Source organism: Nicotiana tabacum, chromosome 19 (genome assembly GCF_000715075.1).
Source record: "Nicotiana tabacum cultivar K326 chromosome 19, ASM71507v2, whole genome shotgun sequence".
NCBI lineage: Eukaryota > Viridiplantae > Streptophyta > Magnoliopsida > Solanales > Solanaceae > Nicotiana > Nicotiana tabacum.
The window spans coordinates 36,560,501-36,581,752 of NC_134098.1; the positions used below are offsets into that span (position 1 = coordinate 36,560,501).

At 35.5% G+C, this 21,252-nt stretch overlaps 2 protein-coding genes across 2 annotated transcripts; both read right to left on the reverse strand.

Annotated features, from left to right (window-relative positions):
• Positions 1-1,551: 1,551 nt before the first annotated feature.
• On the reverse strand, positions 1,552-2,900 carry LOC107798807 (uncharacterized protein At5g39865-like). The gene has a single exon (XM_016621843.2). The coding sequence runs from the start codon at positions 2,582-2,584 to the stop codon at positions 1,661-1,663; it is 924 nt and encodes a 307-aa protein (XP_016477329.1). The 5' UTR covers positions 2,585-2,900; the 3' UTR covers positions 1,552-1,660.
• Positions 2,901-4,016: 1,116 nt separating this feature from the next.
• LOC107798808 (uncharacterized) lies at positions 4,017-19,723 on the reverse strand. Its single transcript, XM_075239836.1, has 4 exons — positions 19,419-19,723; positions 18,134-18,235; positions 4,811-4,968; positions 4,017-4,329 (listed from the first exon to the last, which is right to left on the reverse strand). The coding sequence occupies exons 1-4, from the start codon at positions 19,516-19,518 to the stop codon at positions 4,210-4,212; spliced, it is 480 nt and encodes a 159-aa protein (XP_075095937.1). The 5' UTR covers positions 19,519-19,723; the 3' UTR covers positions 4,017-4,209.
• Positions 19,724-21,252: the final 1,529 nt, after the last annotated feature.

Below are 21,252 nucleotides of genomic sequence, written 5' to 3' on the forward strand. Positions count from 1 at the left end.
CTAACTATTGATGGAAGAAAGACTTTCCATAAATTTAGTCGATTTTATCGGATCGTATGCTCCTCACTCTCCGTCTTGATTCCAAAATAATTATTTCCACCCATACTCATCCCGATAGGACTTCACATGTCTAAAATATCAAATTAATATCTATTTAGCATATCCACACCTAGTCTGAATGTACGGGGTGTTACATATACAGCTCAGCTACGTTAGTTAGTCCCATTTCCTTAGTGTAATCCATAAGCTCAAAGAATGAAATCCTATCTATATCCATGTCTAAAGTCAAAGTTTGACTTCTCCCCATATATTTACTAAAAGGACCAATAATTAACTCACCCCTGTGATAGCACTTTAAAGTAATAATTTTAAAAGGCATTGTCCCTGAAACAAGCAGACAACAGGTTTCAATTTCACATGCAAACAAAGTATAAAGAAATCAAAATCGACAATAAAGAAAGATATAACACAATAAAGAAAGAAAAAGACAACACAAGCTCAAAAGCACCAGGTTTTAGTAGACAATGACAAGAGATTCCCCATAAAGATGTCTTAAAGCCCTAAAAATACTCCTGACAAAATACCCAAATTAACCCTAACTATTTTGACCCACCCATCCAAATCAAAACAATTGAACAACATAAAATGAGAATACTAACCTGAAAATGACGAAAGCAACAACAACGACCAGCAGATGGGTTCTCGTCGGAGTCGCCTTCAAAGATTAGGGCTCAAGAACATTTTGGGAAAATAGAAATATGTTTGTTAATCTGGTCGAGGGGTATTTTTTAATCTAGCAGGTCAGATCTTTCTTGGGTCAGGATTAAAGCCTTGGGTCAGGTTGTCCATTTTTAATTAAAGAATCGTTTGTTTTTAATTTAAATAAGCGCGTGTATACACAACATAGAGTATTACTTAGACTGGTCAAAAGTGGTGTGTCATTGACACACTTTTGAAAGGTTTAGTGTGTAACGTTAAACCCGCGGTCAACTGGTGTGTAACAGGGATTTGGGTACAAGGTGGATGTGTAAACTATGTATTTTGCCTAATCTGAATCTAGTATAATTTGCTAAACTAAAGTTTCATTGGCATGTCTAAGAATTAAAAAAGATGCAAAGTAAATTTTTTTTATACCGGACATAGTTATCCAATCAATATATATACTGGTGTGAGATAGCAGGTACATATTAAAATAGTCATATGCATACAAATAGACCCGAACACCAGTGTTACCAAAAATATTCTCCATTTAAATGTATCAAATTAGCTAAAACCGGAAATACCTGAGCTCTTCTTCTAGTATAACAGGAGATGTTTACCAATAGTGTAAGAATCTTTAGTGTTCGCATAGCTCACAACTTTATGTAAGTCTGAAGCAGAACCCCCTCGATATAAAAACATAATGACATTTCAAATCTAAGCAGGTTACGTTACTCTGAATATCTTGACATTGGAAAGAGCATTTGAAGTCCCAACCATGAAAAGTCCTAGCCTATCAGTGAAATGGGAAGGAGAAAAAACCTCAAGGCCTGAAACTAATCAAGTGATAATAGGAATAAGATCAATATGTTTAAACCCTTGCATTAATGATTCTAAGTTAATCATAAACATACTACATCTTCAACATAAGATAACATATTTACAAGAACATGGCCAATAATTAGCTACAAATAGGGCACTTGATCAAGCCATTTTCGTTACATTCAGGACATCGACTTGGAAATTCATTAGCTTTCCCTTCTGGATCAGTAATTTTGCAGCTTCCATGGCAATTGAAACACAAAACAAACCTAATCCCACAACACCCTTTACATGGAGAAGTTGAAGGAAGTAAAGGAATCCCATGTAGAAGTTTCTTTAATATTCCTTGTTCATGCAATCCTACAACTTCATCAGCTCCACCAATGTCCCTGCCTCTAATAAATAATCTAGGAGGGACTACTCTTCCACCAAGAATCCTCCACAGCTCCTCTCTGTACTCAACGTGCATCGATACATCTCTCTCGTAGTAGACAACTCGAAAGCTTTCTAGCAGAAACCGGATTATGTTGCAGTCCTCGAACGTTTTCCTGATCCCTCTTAGGCTTGTTGTGTAGAAAATGACTTTGTCACTTCCTCCCGGTGGACACTTCTCTTCGAAATTAGACAGTGGTGAGAGTTCCAAGACCCTGTTTTCGTCGTCTTTGGAGTTACTTTTCTCCATGGTATCTGAATATTCTTGTAGAGCTTGAGGAGTAGATGTTTGTGTTTGTGTTAAAAGCTGTACTTCATGCTCAGACAATGGAACAGTTTTACAAGAATGAGGTTCCCATGTTGAAGTGTTTTCCATTTTATTGTTATCTGTGGGAGACATCATGTCCTTTGAATGGAGTTTTCCTTTTCGGACATCCTTTGTAAGATCAGAACTAATGTTTTGACAAAACATCTCAGGAGGGATGTCATTGTCATGTTCTTCGTTTGCTGTTAGGTGACTTTGGAAGTATTGGATTGGACGATTTACTTGAAAAACTAGGTTGTGTTTCAACGAAGTTAATGATGGAATGGACTTGATTTTCCTTAGAATTCCTCCCTTCATGCTTTTCATTTCCTCTGTTCCTTTTCTTTTCCTTGTTTGTTTCCCTTGTAGACTGATTTAGCTACTAGTTTCCACAAAGAAAGAGTTGGCTAACACTTTTGTCCACAACCATATTTTCAAAGGTATTATTGATCAAAGGGGGATGGATAGGGACTTTTCTCTTGTTGATTTTTCTTTTCCAGTGGTTAAAAAGCAATGCACAAAAGCCTATTTGTTAGTAGCTTTTTGAGCTACTGAATGATGACAAGTAAATTGATAAACATACCTAGAAAAAAGAACATGTTCAACAGCTGGTTTTCAATTTAACTGAGAGATGAGTGCACATTGAAATGATAATTTCTATATGTGAAGGACTTCTCAGTAATTTTGCCAAATACAACAACAGACGTGGACTTTTATGATCGGTTTAAGCAATAGATAATTTCACCATGGAAATGGAGGTAACAACCAGTGACGGAGCCACCTTTGTACAAGTACGGTTAATCATCGAGAAATTACACCGTGTAACTAGGTAAATTTTTATTTTATGTATATATACTACATGTTGAATTCACTTGACTTTTTAGTGTATTTATTTCTTTATATTTTGATTAACATTTTGTTTCAGTCAATGATAACACTAAGTAGAAGGTTACGGGACCAAATTCAGGAGGGGGACAAAGGTGTACCACTCGCAATAATACAATCACAAGGGGAGCAAAGCAACTTCTTTTTATCGGTTAGAGAGTCTGGAGGATATAAAGCAACAACAGTGACTCAACCTTTTTGATGTTGAGCATGACCTGTCTCAACAAGTCAAAAAGCAAGCCCCTACATATCATGATGTTGATTCGACAAGCTAACTAAAAACATAATCAACAATTTCTTTGGATATTCTTCTCTCGGAAAGGAAATTATTATAGGAGAAAAGTAGAAAACTTTTAGTCTCAGAACTACAGAACCGGGGTCTCCCCTGAACGAGCATTCAAAGGATGAGAATAGAGATCGTCTCCCATACAACCACCCACTAGTAGGCATTGTCGACTAGATCAAACCAATCTCGATTAGAAAAAGAAACTGCCTTTGGAGTCGATAAAAGAATGTAACATTTATATAAAATATATTTCAACATAAAATAAAAGTATTAAAATTAAATAGTTTTCAAAAAGAAATACGTGTCATTCCTTTTTAACAAACTAAAAAAACGTGTATCACATAAAGTGGGACAGTGAGTAACAAGTTCCATGTTTGGCATTTTCAGTTGCAGCACTCAGGTATTCAAAGTGCGCACAAAAATATTTAAGTGCGCGCGTGGTCTAAAGGTCCCACTCATTCACTTTGATGAACCTGGCAGTTCAAGTGGTAGGCGTAGGCCACAATATGTGAGACCCCCTCAATAGACATCTGATCCACCAAATAGGTGTGTTTCGGTCTCTTAATAGTTGCTGCAGATTCTCAATGATTCAACGCAAATAACCCCTTCTGGCTTAAATAAGCAGTATTACTGTATAAAGATGTACAAGAAAAAGCCATAAACCAGATAATACAAGTATTTATACATTAAAGCAGAAACAGAAAAAGTTTGGAGAGACTCCTTTAAGTCACTTAATTACAATATTGAAAACACATTATTTGTTACTAGGTCCTTGGACCACCTAGCTATCCGCTGCTAACGCCTGGGACTCGGCTATAAACCCAATGCTGAAGCCAAAACTTATGCAGGACAGTTGCTTATTCCTGTCATCCACCATCTTCATTGTAAGAGTATATGATCCCTAAATTTAAAAAAGGAAAAGGAAAACACCATTAAGTACGTTTAAAGGCAGCAGTACAGGATTTTCTTCCAATTCAAACCCGGAAAAAGGGACCAAAAACATGAAAATCTACAAAAATGCCAAGCAAAAAAGGGAACCAAATGTGAAGGCTGTACTCCTCAAGCCGTAAGTTTTTTTTTTTTTTTTGATATCCAAAAAATCCCAATGCCGTTGGCACACCGACCCTGACGTGCGTCTAACCCGCACAACATAGGGATGTACTCTTACCACTAGTCCATACCCATAGCTTTACAGCACCCAGAAGTAGACCCCACTACTTTCCCAATTGAGGCACATAATATTATGGTTTGAAGACTAGCAAGGACAAAGCAGCTCATGAAATACAGAGACGGCTAAGCTTTTTAGAAACTTTATGCAGAATGAAAATAGCAAATTGATATTAAGATGGATAGTTCAAAACTGAATCGGAAAGTTGACTCACAGGTGGAGTAAATCCAGGCAACTCTTGTGAGTGGGAAATCACGAAATCACCGGAAGCTGGGCAAGATGTCTCTTTACAAAGGTCGATGGCCTCGTGGTGGACATGGAAGAATAAATAGTTGACATCAATCACCAGCTTTCCTCCAGTGAGATTCTTACCTGCAAGGACAACTCAATCTTCTAGTCATAAGATACTTCTAGCACATTATTAAACTTCTTTTTTTTGTCCACAAAGGGTTGAGAAAACCTAGTAGACTATGTCAGAGCCCACTGGTCATATGAAAGCAATTGCCACTTGAGAAGCAATTGCAGAGCCATATACTCCATGAAGTCGAAAAGTGAACCCAATGCAGCTAAAGATAATTAAGCGTGGTGTTTATTGTTGGATTTTAAACTTGTGTAGTTTAAAGAGGGTGAATGAGAAATGAAGAAAAAATGAAATATTTGAATTTCCCTCCTTGACAAAGGGACATTGTCCCATATTGGAGGAAGAAAAGACTTTTGATGTGTATATATATAATTGCTCTTCTTCTAGCTCTTAAAGAGTTAAGAAGAAGGCAAGCCTTGCGCCGCCGTCGTCGTTCGCTCGGCTCGGCTTCGGATTTGGATTTGGTCAAAGATTGATTGATTAATCTTTTTGGACAAAATTTCTTTCAATTATTTAATTAATTAAATAAATAATTAACAAAAAATTCAATCCGGAATAACCCATGACCCGTGACCCGGTCCGGTCAGGCTCGTTTTCTTTCCCGGATTATTTTAAATTCATTTTCCCATAATATTTCAAACAACCCTATTCCAACAGCCATGGCTGTTTCTGAAAGGTTGCAAACCTTTTCAGAAACAATGCCAGCAACTCTATAAATAGAGTTTGAATCCCAGAATCTTTCCTTACGAAATTTTCTGATCTTCTTCTTCTTCTGCACAAAAATTCCAGTGTGTTTACAGCCTTCGAGTGGCTCGCTGTTCACCGGCGTTTTGGTACCAACACTCCGGTGAGTTAAATCATTCTATCCTGGGAGGATATATTCCAGCACCTAGGGTACTTGAGGGGAATAATTTCCTTAAGGACACACTGTGTATTCAGTGAGCTCGATTTATTCCTACACTGTTTTTCCAGAATTTATTTCTTTAAACAAGTGTTACTAACTTTCTGTTTTTGTTTATATATTTCAGAAAGTTTAATGATTTAATTGTTTATTACAGCAATACAGATTTATAACAATCTTAAGGAAATTATTTTATTCTGTATTTTGTTTGTGGAGATTAAAACCTGTGTGGTTTTCTACTCCTTCTAAATTTTACTATTCTGATTTGAAGATATAAAAACTTCATCAGAGTATTGAAATTCAGAAAACGATTTGAAGAACATAAAAACTTCATCGTTTTCTGTGAAACAGTATATAAAAACTTCGGTTTTATTTATTATACATATTGTTTGTTGTTAATAACAGTATTGTTTACTGTTCTGGTTTTGCCATTAATTGAACTCTTCTGTTGTTTACAGTGAGAAATGGCAATTGATAACGGAAATTCTTCTGCGACTGTTGCGACAACGACGATAGCCTCGTCAAGCCGCACTGCTTTTCCACCGGCAGAGAAACCGGAAAAATTTTCCGGAGCCAACTTCAAAGGATGGCAGCAAAGGGTGTTCTTCTGGCTTACCACACTTAGTATGCAGAAATTCACTAGTGAAGAACCTCCAGTGCCTGCTGCGGACATGCCGGACAACGAGAAATTCATGATTGTTGAGGCGTGGAAGCAGGCAGATTTTTTTTTGCAAAGGCTATATCTTAAGCGCTTTAGAGGATGACTTGTACAATATGTACAGTGCGATAAATACTTCGAAAGAGTTATGGGACGCACTTGAGAAGAAGTACAAAACTGAAGATGCATGCTTGAAGAAGTTCGTGGTTGCCAAGTTTCTAGACTATAAAATGATAGACAGCAAAACTGTTGGAACCCAAGTTCAGGAGCTTCAACTTATTTTTTATGACCTTATTGCTGAAGGTATGGTCGTGAATGAAGCATTTCAAGTGGCTGCAATGATTGAAAAATTGCCTCCTTCGTGGAGAGATTTCAAGAACTATCTTAAGCACAAGCGCAAAGAAATGAAGTTGTAAGATCTTGTGATTCGTCTCAAGATTGAGGAAGACAACAAAACAGCCGAGAAGAAGTCTCGTGGAAATTCAACGATCATTGGAGCTAATATCGTTGAGGAGACTGCTCCAAAAAGTAAGAAGAGAAGTCTCGTGGAAATTCAACGATCATTGGAGCTAATATCGTTGAGGAGACTGCTCCAAAAAGTAAGAAGAGAAAGAGGTCTTCTGGACAGACTAAGGAACAGAACAAAAAGAAATTCAAGGTCAGCTGCTACAATTGTGGAAAAATCGATCACAAAGCCCCTGATTGTCGTCTCCCGAAAAAGTATAAGAAGAAGGGACAGGCCAACATAGTGGAGAAGAATGATGACATTGATGATCTGTGTGCAATGCTTTCGGAATGCAACTTAATTGGAAATCCAAAGGAGTGGTGGATTGACTCTGGAGCCACTCGACATGTTTGTGCTGTCATGTAAGCATTTATTACTTACTCTACTGCTGGTCCCGAAGAAGAGCTTTCCATGGGAAATACTGCAACAGCCAAGATTGAAGGATATGGGAAGATATTCCTGAAGATGACTTCCGGCAAGGTGTTAACACTCAACAACGTTCTTCATGTTCCTACTATTAGGAAGAATGTAGTTTCTACTTCTTTGCTTGTTAAGAATGGATTCAAATGTGTATTTGTTTCTGATAAAGTTGTTGTAAGCAAGAATGAAATGTATGTTGGAAAGGGCTACCTCACAGAGGGCCTCTTCAAACTAAATGTAATGCTTATTGACAGTATGAATAAAATTTCAGCTTCTTCTTATTTATTAGAGTCAAATGATTTATGGCATATTCGTTTAGGACATGTCAATTACAAACCTTACGGAAGTTAATTAATTTAGAAGTATTGCCTAAATTCAAGTGTAATAAATCAAAATGTCAAATATGTGTTGAGTCTAAGTTTGTAAAACATCCTTATAAGTCTATTGAAAGGAATTCAAATCCTTTAGACTTAATTCATACTGACATTTGTGATATGAAGTCGACACCATCTCGAGGTGGGAAAAAATATTTATTACTTTTATTGACGATTGCACTCGATATTGTTATGTTTATTTTCTTAATAGTAAGGATGAAACAATTGAAGCATTTAAGCAATACAAGAATGAAGTGGAGAATCAATTGAATAAAAAGATCAAAATGATTAGAAGTGATAGGGGTGGAAAATATGAATTTCCGTTTGCAGAAATATGTTCGGAATATGGAATTATCCATCAAACTACTCCACCTTACACACCTCAATCCAATGGAATTGCAGAAAGGAAAAATCGGACATTAAAGGAAATGATGAATTCTTTATTAATAAGTTTCGGATTACCGCAGAGTTTGTGGGGCGAAGCTATCCTTACAGCTAACCGAATACTCAACAGAGTACCCTACAGCAAAACGCAATCTATTCCATATGAAAAATGGAAAGGAAGAAAACCCAACTTGAAATATTTCAAAGTGTGGGGGTGTCTAGCAAAGGTACAAGTTTCTTTACCTAAAAGGGTTAAAATCGGACCAAAAACTGTTGATTGCGTTTTCATTGGATATGTTACAAACAGTAAAGCATGTCGGTTTTTGGTTCATAAATCCGATAATCCCGAAATTCACGTTAATACGGTAATGGAATCAGATAATGCTGAATTCTTTGAAAGCATCTATCCGTATAAAACTGAATGTGAGTCATTAAGTGAAAGACCTAAACGACCTCGGGAAGAACCAAAGGAAAATACTCCAAGTATAGAAGATCCAAGGCGTAGCAAACGTCAAAGAATATCTACTTCCTTTGGACCAGATTTTGTGACATTCTTGCTTGAAAATGAGCCTCAAACTTTTAAAGCAGCTATGTCATCTTCTGATTCAGCATTTTGGAAAGAGGCAGTCAATAGTGAGATTCAATCAATTTTGGATAACCATACATGGGAATTGATAGATCTTCCTCCGGAAAATAAGCCTTTAGGTTCGAAATGGATCTTTAAACGGAAAGTAAAAGCTGATGGCACTATTGACAAATATAAGGCAAGACTTGTTGTCAAAGGTTATAGACAAAAGGAAGGCCTTGATTACTTTGACACTTACTCGCCAGTAACGAGGATAACATATATTAGGGTGTTAGTGGCACTAGCGGTCGTGTATGGTCTTGAAATCCATCAAATGGATGTTAAAACAACTTTCTTAAATGGAGAATTAGAGGAAGAGATTTACATGGAACAACCTGAGGGTTTTGTGGTTCCTAGTAAAGAAAAGAAAGTGTGCAAACTTGTTAAGTCGCTTTATGGACTTAAACAAACACCCAAACAATGGCATGCCAAATTTGACCAAACAATGTTGGCAAATGGGTTTAAAATCAATGAGTGCAACAAATGTGTTTACATTAAAAATACTCCAGGTCATGAAGTCATTGTTTGTTTATATGTTGATGACATGTTGATAATGAGCAAAAACATGGCAGATATAAATGCTACTAAGTGCATGTTGGCTAGCAAATTCGATATGAAAGACTTAGGAGTTGCTGAAGTGATCTTAGGAATCAGAATTCACAAGACTCCACAAGGTCTAGCATTATCACAGTCTCACTACATTGAAAAGGTACTTGACAAGTTCAAGTATTTGGATTTCAAAATTGCCAAGACTCCAATTGACGTGAGTTATGCACTTCAAAAGAATGAAGGTGAAAGTGACTCACAACTGGACTATGCAAGAGTATTGGGAAGTTTGATGTATATCATGAATTGTACGCGACCAGATATAGCATGTGCTATTAGTAAACTGAGTCGGTTTACAAGTAATCCCAATCACATACATTGGATGGCAATGAAACGAGTTTTGGGGTATCTCAAACATACCCAAAATTACGCTTTGCATTATAACAAATATCCCTCCGTGATCGAAGGATATAGTGATGCAAATTGGATCACTGGATCATCTGAAGTTAAATCCACGAGTGGATATGTTTTCACAATTGGGGGTGGAGTAGTGTCTTGGAAATCATCCAAACAAACATGCATTGCCCGTTCTACAATGGAATCTGAATTCATAGCTTTAGATAAGGTTGGTGAAGAAGCTGAATGGCTCTGGAATTTCTTGGAAGATATTCCATTTTGGCCCAAACCTTTGGCACCTATTTGTATACATTGTGATAGTCAAGCGGCAATAGGTAGGGCAGGGAGCGTCATGTATAACGGAAAATCTCGTCATATACGACGGAGACACAATACCGTTAGACAATTACTTTCTAGTTGTGTTATCACAATTGACTACGTAAAGTCAAGAGATAACGTGTCGGATCCACTTACAAAAGGCCTATCTAGAGAGGCAGTTGAAAGATCATCAAAGGGAATGGGGTTAAGGTCTAGGACAAGTCATCATGGCGGTAACTCTACCTAGCAGACTGGAGATCCCACGAGCTAGGTTCAAAGAGATCAAACAAAGTTATGAATGACGGTTCAACATTGTCAAATAACTCAACCCATTCTCGTGATGAAGACAATGTTCAGAAATCGAGGTAAAGCATTAAGGCTTTTTGATGAGTCAACAAAGCTTAAAGGTTTTTTAATGATTTGCTAAGTCTGCAGGATATGACCAGATAGTGTGTCTATAGGATTACACGTTTAGAAATCACCTATGTGAGTGTGAAGTGTAAGCCGCTTCAAGGGGAATGAAAATAAAGGCCCATTTTCTAAGCACTCATGAAACCAGGCGGTGTTCATGGTTGAAACGAACACAACCGTGAGAACCATAGATGGTTAAGGATTGATTGTGTGACTTATGTTGTCTAGGTATACAACAAAGCTCGACGGTTCAAAGATATCAAATCTACCGATTGACCAAGTATATCCGATATAAGTTCACTACGGAAAGTTCAAAAGGAAACCTACTTATCCAGATGCAATTAATTCTTGCATGTAAAACACACACGCGTCCGTGCATTCCTTTATTTTATAGCCATTCCCCATTCATGTGGGGAATTGTTGGGATTTTAAGCTTGTGTAGCTTAAAGAAGGTGAATGAGAAATGGAAGGAAAATGAAATATTTGAGTTTCCCTCCTTGGCAAAGGGACATTGTCCCATATTGGAGGAAGAAAAGGCTTTTGATGGGTATATATATAATTGCTCTTCTTCTAACTCTTAAAAAGTTAAGAAGAAGGCAAGCCTCGCGCCATCGTCGTCGTCGCTCACTCGGCTCGGCTTCGATTTCGGCTTCGGGATTCGGATTTGGTCAAAGATCGATTGATTGATTAATCTTTTTGGACAAAATTCCTTTTAATTATTTAATTAATTAATTAAATAATTAACGAAAAATTCAATCCGGAATAACCCATGACCCGTGACCCGGTCCGGTCAGGCCCGTTTTCTTTCCCGGATTATTTTAAATTCATTTTCCCATAATATTTCAAACAACCCTGTTCCAACAGAGATGGCTGTTTCTGAAAGATTGCAAACCTTTTCAGAAACAATGCCAGCAACTCTATAAATGGAGTTTGAATCCCAGAATCTTTCCTTACGAAATTTTCTGATCTTGTTCTTCTTCTTCTGCACAAAAATTCCAGTGTGTTTACAGCCTTCGAGTGGCTCGCTGTTCACCGGCGTTTTGGTACCAACACTCCGGTGAGTTAAATTGTTCTATCCTGGAAGGATATATTCCAGCACCTCAGGTACTTGAGGGGAATAATTTTCTTAAGGACACACTGTGTATTCAGTGAGCTCGATTTATTCCTACACTGTTTTTCCAGAATTTATTTCTTTAAACAAGTGTTACTAACTTTCTGTTTTTGTTTATATATTTCAGAAAGTTTAATGATTTAATTGTTTATTACAGCAATACAGATTTATAACAATCTTAAGGAAATTATTTTATTCTGTATAAATGGTGGGCGCTGCCAATACATAAGCAAGATCGTTAGATACGATGAACCAACCATAGGAAAGACAAAAAATTTGCCACTAAACATCAGAATGATAACATATAAATGTGATTTATCATCAGAACTAAGGGTGTTCATAGAAACCCGAAAAACCGAACCAAACCGACCAAAAAAAAAATACATTTTAGGTTTGGTTTGGTTTTGGTTTTGAATTTTAAAAACCGATCAAATTTGGTTTGGTTTTGGTTTTAATAAAAAAATAACCGAAAAAACCCGAACCAACCCGACAACAAAGTAGCTATTATAGAAGTAGCTATTTAAATTTATTATTATACCTATATATATGTATATTTTTATATAAAGTTTCTAAAATTTTATGGTACATATTAGTCGTTTATATTTTTAGTCTAGTTTTTTGCTATTATAATAATCTAATTCTTTGCCTTTACATTCTAGTTTGATTGGTAGTTTTCTTTTGCCAAGTACAAGAATTTATTTCATGTTAAAAATAATCGATTTTTAATTGAGTACTTAAATTATTCATCACTAGTTGATTCAATTATCATCAATATATCTTGGTAAATGATAGAGTTCTCAAAGAGCAATTGATTTAATAGTGTTACGTTGAAAATGTAGTCTCCCGAATGTGTTTGGTAGTGTATGTCTCATATTTAAGAAAAAACCCGATAAATAACCGAAAAAACCGACTTAATTGGTTTGATTTGGTTTGGTTTCAATATTTGAAAAACCGACTTACTTGGTTTGGTTTCTTTTTAGGGAAAAACCGATCCAAACCGAACCATGAACACCCCTAATCAGAACATGTGATTTATCATCAGAACATGAGAGTTAGACTGCTTGCTTAATATAAAGAATAGGATCTCTCAATAATACACACGGGTCCGAAGAACCAACCAAGAAACAAGATACTGTTTCCTTGGATATTAGACCTTGCTAAGCACAATTTTGAATTCTTCGAGGTTGGATTTATGAGGCCAAAATGAAGTTCAGTTCTTTTTGCAACAACTTCTCAAGCTCAAACAGCATAATAAAATCACCTCATGTAACAGCTAAGCAAGGTCATTTACAGCAAAGCACAGTGACCAGGTGCAGGTAAATCCCCCTTTAAATTCTTAATGTTTTCCTTTATGTTATCCATGTTCCATCTGTAACGACTGAGTCCAACCATGCTACATATTGTCGTTAGACTACTGATCTATTTCAGTCTTCTAAAAAACAGTGTTCTGGAAAACAGAAATTTTTGCCTCCAATTATCTTCAATCACAACATCATAAACTTTTATTAACATTTTAGGGAATGTAAAGTTGATTTCAAAAGCAAATATTCTTGCTGATAAGAAAGAACTACAACCACCAATCTTAAGGTATATCGACAAGAAACTTCAGCAACATCTACCAGTTCGTCCGAAATTTAATTCTTTCATCAAAAGAGGATGAAGAGTGAAGCTTTTCCAAACTAATTTCATAACTACATCCAAGGAAGGGGTTTAACTTCAAATAACTATGAAGTCTTATTTTGCTACAGGGAAACAAAGGAGAAATACCTTAATTGGGCTGATCTAGCAAACCTAGAGGTTCTTTGAAAAAGAAGGAAAAAAAAACATAAAATCCAAAGGCAAACGAACCAAAATGTTACTTCAAAAAAATTAACATTTATAGACTCGGGATAATCTTGGGAAAACTGGGGTAACGTAGGACTAATGGCGGCCAATATTCCTCCTGCTCACCCTCACTTTCCCCAAAACTATCCCGAGTCCATAGATATCGTGGATGGTGAAGGAATATCCTCACTGCTATTTTTGAATCATCTCTAACTAGGTATAAATCACATTTCAAACTTATTCTCACCAAGTCCTACGTTACTCTCGATGCCTACGTATGGACCCCTACTTTTGTAGTGTTCTGCCTATTAAGCTTTTTATTTTATTACGTAACATTTTTGCTATTGTTTACAGAACCTGCAGCAAAAACTTTATCAACATCTTCTAGATGTTGCAGCGCCTGCTACTTATTATGTGAAGGAAAATCTTAGAGCATGAGTTTGAACAATGGAACAAAGAAAAAAGGATGAATAAGAAATGAAATTTTTTATTGAAGATAACAATCTGGTGGAGGGGATGGTCTTGCGTTTGAAATACTTCTAACTCATGATGAGCATGTCTTCTTTAGGGTTATAATCCTCAGGGGTGAATTTCCTGAGGAATTGCTGAATGGTGAAGATACATCAGAGAATCCGGTTGAGATCGATTAGATCTATGAGTGCTGGTGGTTTTTTAATTTAGTACTTTTCGTTTATTTTTTTCCTTAATCAAAGATAGCCTATGCGGGTAATCACCGTCCCTTTTTTTTTTTTGCTTCTTGTGTGTTCATGTACTGTCCAAATTATATCAATGTTAATGTTATTTGCATAATTGGTTTTCCATGCAGAAATTTGCGTTTTCTTATAATACATAATTATTACAAATGACTGATGTGATAGAAATGGTTTTCATCTATTGCGTATTAAGGGTCTAAAATTTGAAATTTAAGCTTATTCTGTGTGAATAATAATTATGTGAAAGAATAATAAACCTCTCATACACATTATGAAGCAACTTGCCCATGCAATCAAACCACCACATTTATTTCAATGGCACCTTTTAACCATCCAATGCCAACCGTCTTCAAATTAATTGGCACCATTATGGTCGAGCCCTTTTTTACATAAGACAGACCACACCCCTCACCTTTGATCATATTCAAAAGCCATTTTCTAAATTTTCTTCCACAAAACAAAATGCCACCGAGAAGAGATAACCAAGCCTCCTTTGATCAAATGGCCAGGGAACTGCACACCCTTCGATTGATGCTCGATGAAGCCATGGACTATATCCATCAAAGATATAGTGTGCTCCTGCCATTTACATCAAAGAACGTGTGCATTGCCTCGCTCATCTACGTTGACTTCATTCCAGCCCAAAAGAAATGTCTTAGATAAACGGGCACCCAACTATGCCTTCTTGGTACAACTTGATCAACCAATCATTCCTTAACATTCCATGCCTTGTTTTGAATTCTGCCTATCTCCCTTCAAATTTCTCTCTAGTTAAGTTGTCTTGCACAAGAGATATAAACTCGTCCTTAGATCCACTATAATCAGCAAGACGGCTGAATTTCTTAGGTATCTTGTAAAGATATATCATATGCATAAACGATGGACAATGTTAGACATGACTTCACTAATTGCTGCCTTGATACTTTCACATTGGTCAATATACACATAGGGTGCACCCCTCCCATTGCATAAATCCGGCTCGAGAACAACCAACGGGAAGTATATACGTTCTCATGAGATATTAATGCACAACATTGGCAATGGTGATTAACACCCACGAATGAAGCAAACAACATCCGATGTTTGTTGACAAGATAATTAGTATCCGACCAAAACATGAAATTCCTAAGCGGCCTTACATTAAGGATGAACCCATATTACATTCCTTAATTTCCCTTGACCATCATTATCCATCAAATGGAAGAAATCCCCGCTTTTCATTTGCATTTCAAGAAAAACCTTTCTGATAGAATCTGCATTAGTTGCATCCATTCTCAACCTCCTAGTATTGTTAATGTAATTACGCAATCCTCCGGCAAACATCCCAATTTGTCAGGTCCGCCAACGCGAGCCTTGGGTGATCTAATATTTTTAGCAACTGGAACACCTACTCTATGATTAGCTTCCAATGTTCTCATCAAACCTTTTGATAAAATCTTGTGTCTAGCTATAAGTCTAGACATTTCAGGGTTCAATTCATGTGTATGAAATAGAACTGCCAGGGTCACATGCCAAAGTCCATTACATCCCAACGTAGCATTAACCCTAGCTGGACAACGAGGAGTCTACTTATCAATCTGGGACTCTTTAGCTTTTCCCCCTTTTATCGCACATAGCACATTATTCCCGCCATTTCGCATTGATCTCTTTATAATACTAAACCCTTTCAATCTAGCATGTTCCTTATAAAACTCATACAAGAGATCTATGCTTAAAAATCTCATACCTGGCATAGGGCCTTGATCTGCATCATATTCACATTCAGCAATTTGCATATATTTCCCAAAGTCCCTTTTCATTCCTATATCCTCATTTTCATCATTTGATGGATATGTTGTTTCATCATTGTTGAACATACTATCGTCATCACTGAGCCCAAATAGATTATACATGATTTGCCTCACAACCATGGCACATTAGGAAATCCTTTGCTACTATCACCTTCCATTTTCTGAAACTAATGAAAAACTAAGATTTGGACGAAAAGGTAACGTTTGTATTATGGATGAAGAGATAATGGTAATGTTTGTATTTTGGATAAAGAGATAATGGAAGGTGAAAAAGTTCCGAATAGATGAATATAATTTGGATGAAAAATTTTATGCAAACGCACGCGCAATTATTATCATCTAGCATGCTTGATTGGCACTCTAATCTATGTAAGTTTTATTTAATTAATCTTTGGGAGGAAAGTTTAATTTTGGAGGAAAATGTTTAGATAGAATCTAAAGTTAATCTCGCCTAAAACAAAAGAAGGGCATTGTAGTCTTTTCGTTGTGTTTGAACGCTATTTGGGCAAGGCCATTTGGACAAAGATCATTCCCATAATTTAAAAGGCAATTGCAGCTTTGGGCCATCCACCTCAGCTAGTGATGGACCAGAACCTTCACCACATTTGACAAGGCTAAAAGTCTATGGGCTTGCAGTACAAAACGGTGTAGTTGCCCAAACAAACCCTACATGTAACGACAGTGGGTTGCACATTTTCCATAGTTTTCTTTTTCTGATCGTGAACCTCTGTTCACCTTCCCAAATACATATTTCTTGAATAATTAAAAAAGTTATAGTTGTAGTTTTGGGCCAGCCATCTCAGACACCAGTGTTATAAATAGCGCCCGCCTCAGCGCTAATAGTGTGAGGCGAGGCGATGCGAGCTGCCATCGCTATTTTACAGTGTGGCGTAGCGTTTTCAAAGAGGCGAGCGCCTCTGCCTCTGTAGCGTGTGGCGACCTGTAGCGTCGCTTTTTTGCAAAAAAGAAAAGAAGAAGGCAGCAACAGCGATCCGTTAAAACAAAAAATTAGGGCTCGCGATTTCTTTACTCTTTCTCCTTCAAGTCGACAGCAGACCTACATTAGACCAGCGATTTCCTTTCTTCTTCAAGTTTCTTCATCAGGTATGCTTCTCTTCATCTCTTTTCTTCTTTCTTCTTCTCTTTTCTTCTTTCTTCGAGTTTCTGTTCTATGACTCTGTCCAATTTTTTTCTTTCTTCTTTCTTCTTCTTCTCTTCTTCTTCTTCTTCTTCTTCGGCTCTATACAGAACAAAGTCTGTGTTGCTCTATTTTTTCTTCCTTTTTCTTCTTCTTCTTCTTCTCTTCTTTTTTTTTTTGGCTTTGTTTTTTTATCACTGCTGCTGCACTCAACAGAACAGTCTGAGAAAAGCTCTGTTTTTTCTTCAGTTCAGAGAGCTTCTTCAGTTCTTCTTCTCTTCTTCTTTCTTTTTCCTGCTCTGTTTTTTGTTTTTCAATTTTTCACAGCTTCACTTAGGATTTTTGAATTTTTAATTTTTGAATTGATATATTTAATATATTATTGCTATTGAGTTTTTAGTTATATATATAATATTTTATTTTTTTGTATAAATTGTCGCTTCACATCAAAAAGGTCCGCTGCTCGCCTCTCGCCTCAGAGAAGCGGGCCCTCGTCGCTATTTGTCGCCGCACGCTATCCAAAACACTGACAGAGACGCACATGTTGTCAATGACTTTCCAGGACCAATATACTTTTTGTCCTAGGCCTTGTTCGTCAACACTTCCCAGAAGATGAATGATAAAAGCGAATGAAAATATAACACAGAAATGAAAAGTAAGAATCCCAACATCATTGCAAATATTCACGTTATTTTTTATAAAGTAACTTTTTTTTTACAACAAGAGTACTTGACGTAATATCATCTCCAGCGATAACATAAAATTTGGTTGCCTTGTACTATTTCCTTTTCCAACTTTAAGTTAGGATATAAAACTGCAATAATTTCAACCAAGCCATGACGTTTTTGGATGCCACTGACATCCCTCAACACCCTTACTTCCACACAAACTCCCAATTGTAAGCAAGACATACATCCAATCATTTAGCACATTATTGCGAGTAGGAAATAAAACCAGCAAATCATTAGGTAGCACGTAAATTAGTTTATCAGCTTAATTACTTAGTTTACATTAATAAGACGAGAGGGGGAAAAAAGATAAAATTTGCAATTAATTCATTACCTGTGGATGCACTGATACTGAATGTGGTCTTTTTACCTCCGCTGACTGGATAGGGTGTTATATCAATTCCACTGACCTTAACAGCGTAGTTGGCCTTTTTATCTGCAAAACCAAAAAATAATTTCATCAGTTGCCATAATATCAGAATTATCTATAGTAAAGTTTCCTCAATGTTTCCCAGAAGAATATTTTAAACGGATTCCTCACTACTAAAATGCTCAATTTCACTGGAAAAAATATCTTCTTAATACAAAAAATATTGTTTTAAAATCTAAAAGTTAATCGTCCAAAAGCTAAAAAGAGAAAAGCTTGACAAACAGTTCTCAAAGTTTCTAGAAATTTTAAAACAGCTTTCACTTTTTTTTGAAAAAAATATGAAACATGACTTATACCCACAAGTTCTAAAAACTATCACAAATACCCAACAATACCTTCATCAATAACATTCATTATCACTATCACAAACCATAGTCCTGAACATAAATAAATTTGGTACAAAATCATCATTTTTATAATGAACTACATAATACACTATACCGAAAAGACGCAGCAGAATTGTTACAAAATAATAAATGGTGGGCTCTTTTATAAAATACAAAAGTTTGGGACAATTTTTAAAAAATGTAATAGTAATATTTTAGGCCAGCTGGTTTTGGGTTTTGGGAATTTGTCAAAATATGGATAAAATTTATGAACAAACATGTATTTGCCAAAAATAATTTGGAAAAAATATAGCAAAATCTATGGCCAAACGGGTCCTTAGAGTTAAGAAAAAAGAGATCTTTGTTTTTTTTCAAAGTTACCACTTATACTACAGAGTGATTTTTGTGATCATTTAGCAGTATGTACAAAATCACCACATATAGCAGTTTCTTCGTGAAGTACAACTTATAGCTTGTCATGTAGTTTGTAAATATCTAATAAATTTTATTTTCAAAAGGAGAGAATTTCTAACAAACTTAAATCCGCAAGATGGACTTCCTCCAGGAGTGAAAAAGACAACCAAAAAAAAAACAAAAAAAAAACTTGTACAAGCTTCCAACTTTAGCAAAGAATATTAATTCAACAAATCACCAGAAATCAGAGAGTAAAAAATACAAAAAGAAAAAAAGGAAAAGAAAACCCTAAAATTGAAAAACGCAAATGGGTATCTACCAAACAGATTCAACAGACAATCAAAAACAAAAAGATCCAACAAAATCTACATTGGAAAAACTAAATCAACAAAATTCGGGTTGCATATTGTACAGAAAGAAATTCAAATGACTAATAAGGAAAAACTCACTGCAATACTCGAAATCCGTGGATTCAGCGGAAGTGAGAGGAGAGAGAAGACATAGGAAGAAGAGAAGAGCAACGAAGAGTTTCACGGCAATCATTGCCATTTGATCGGAGCAAAGCAAAGCAAAGGACGGATACAGATAAAGATGGGAGAGAATATGTAGGAATAATAATGGTTGAAAGTGCAAGTCTGCGTTATAACCACCGACTCCAAATTATCACCTAGTTGGACTGCTACTTATAGGAAGGAGAGACCAGACACGAACGGACTGTTAGGTGGGCAACGTAGGAATTTTTAACACTCAACCCAACACATTGCGAAAAGATTCCTAGCTGAGGTGTGCTAATTACGAACTGTTTGAATGGTCCAATAAGATAAGATTTTTGATGTAAAATTTCCTTAATTCATTTGCAATATAAAACTCCACTATTACTAGAACTAGTTTCTGCACAATAAGGGCTTGTTTGGAAAGCCGCCTTATAATTAAATTTGGATGTAATTATACAATTTTGATATATTTTTTAATTAATAATTACTTGGTCAACATATAATTGGGTGTAATTGAGGGACCGTAATTATATTGTCCAATTCTCAAGGGGGGCGAGAATTACCGGTAATACATGGTGTAATTATAAGCTTATTTTTAAATCTTTTTTCTTTTCTTTTTACTTTACTTTTTATTTCTATTCTTTTTTTAAATTTATTTTTTATTTTAACTTTTTAAATTATTTTCTTTCCAAATATTATTCTTTTTACATTATTTATATTTTATTTCCTTATTTCAATTTGCAAACCTTTATTTCACGTGTTTCTACATAATTTCTCATATTTTATTTTTAAAAATTATTTTTTCTTATTTTTATTATACTTATCTATGTTATTATTCTAAATTTTTTTTTAAAATTATACCTCGTAATCTTAGAAAGAATAAGTCATCCACAAAGTTGACTTATAATGAGTGATGTCATTAAAATTGAACTTTGTTATTGGATGGGGTTATATGCAAGCTTAACTATATTAGAGTAATATATTACTTTTTAAGATTTAAATAATATTATCATTTTCTAAGTTTATTTTTTGTGATTCCATGTAATTGCTCATATTATTTTATTTTCTTCATTTAAGCATAATTGTGCTATTATTCTAGTATTGAAACTACACCTCCTAATATCAAAAATAATGAATCATTAATAAATATGACATATAATGAGTGATGTCATTAAAGTAGAATCTCATTGTTGAATGAGTTATAGAGTTATGTTTTCCTTTTCTTATGAATTATATTTACTTAAATTATGTTGAAACTTATTTTATGTTATGTTGTAATTTTATATAAGAGTATTATGTTAATTATTTTTTTGGATTTTGCTTTTATGTTGTATTTTTTATTCCATTTTATTTGCTTTTATAACGACCTAACCGGTCATTTTGAGTATTTTAGCCATGTTCCCCTATTTATTGCCTCCTCTATATTCAATTATGGTTATGTGACTTGTCGGGGTGGTTGGTTTGGTTTCGGGAGAGCTTCGGAGTGATGTGGGATACTTAGGGGTCGTTTGGTAGGATGCATTAGATAAAATAATGCATGTATTAGCTTTATCTATTAATAATACCTTGTTTGATATATTTTTTTAACCTATGCATTAGTTATGCAAGCATTAGTTATACACCCTAGTTTGTATTATCCTATGGATAACTAATGCATAGGAAATCATGGTATTAACAATGCAGTGGGTTTTAATGCATGCATTAGCTTAGGGAAAGGCAAAATTATTCTTCAAAATTTATGCTTAATTAAAATATGCTACTATATTAATGCAAGTTTGAGGGTATTTTT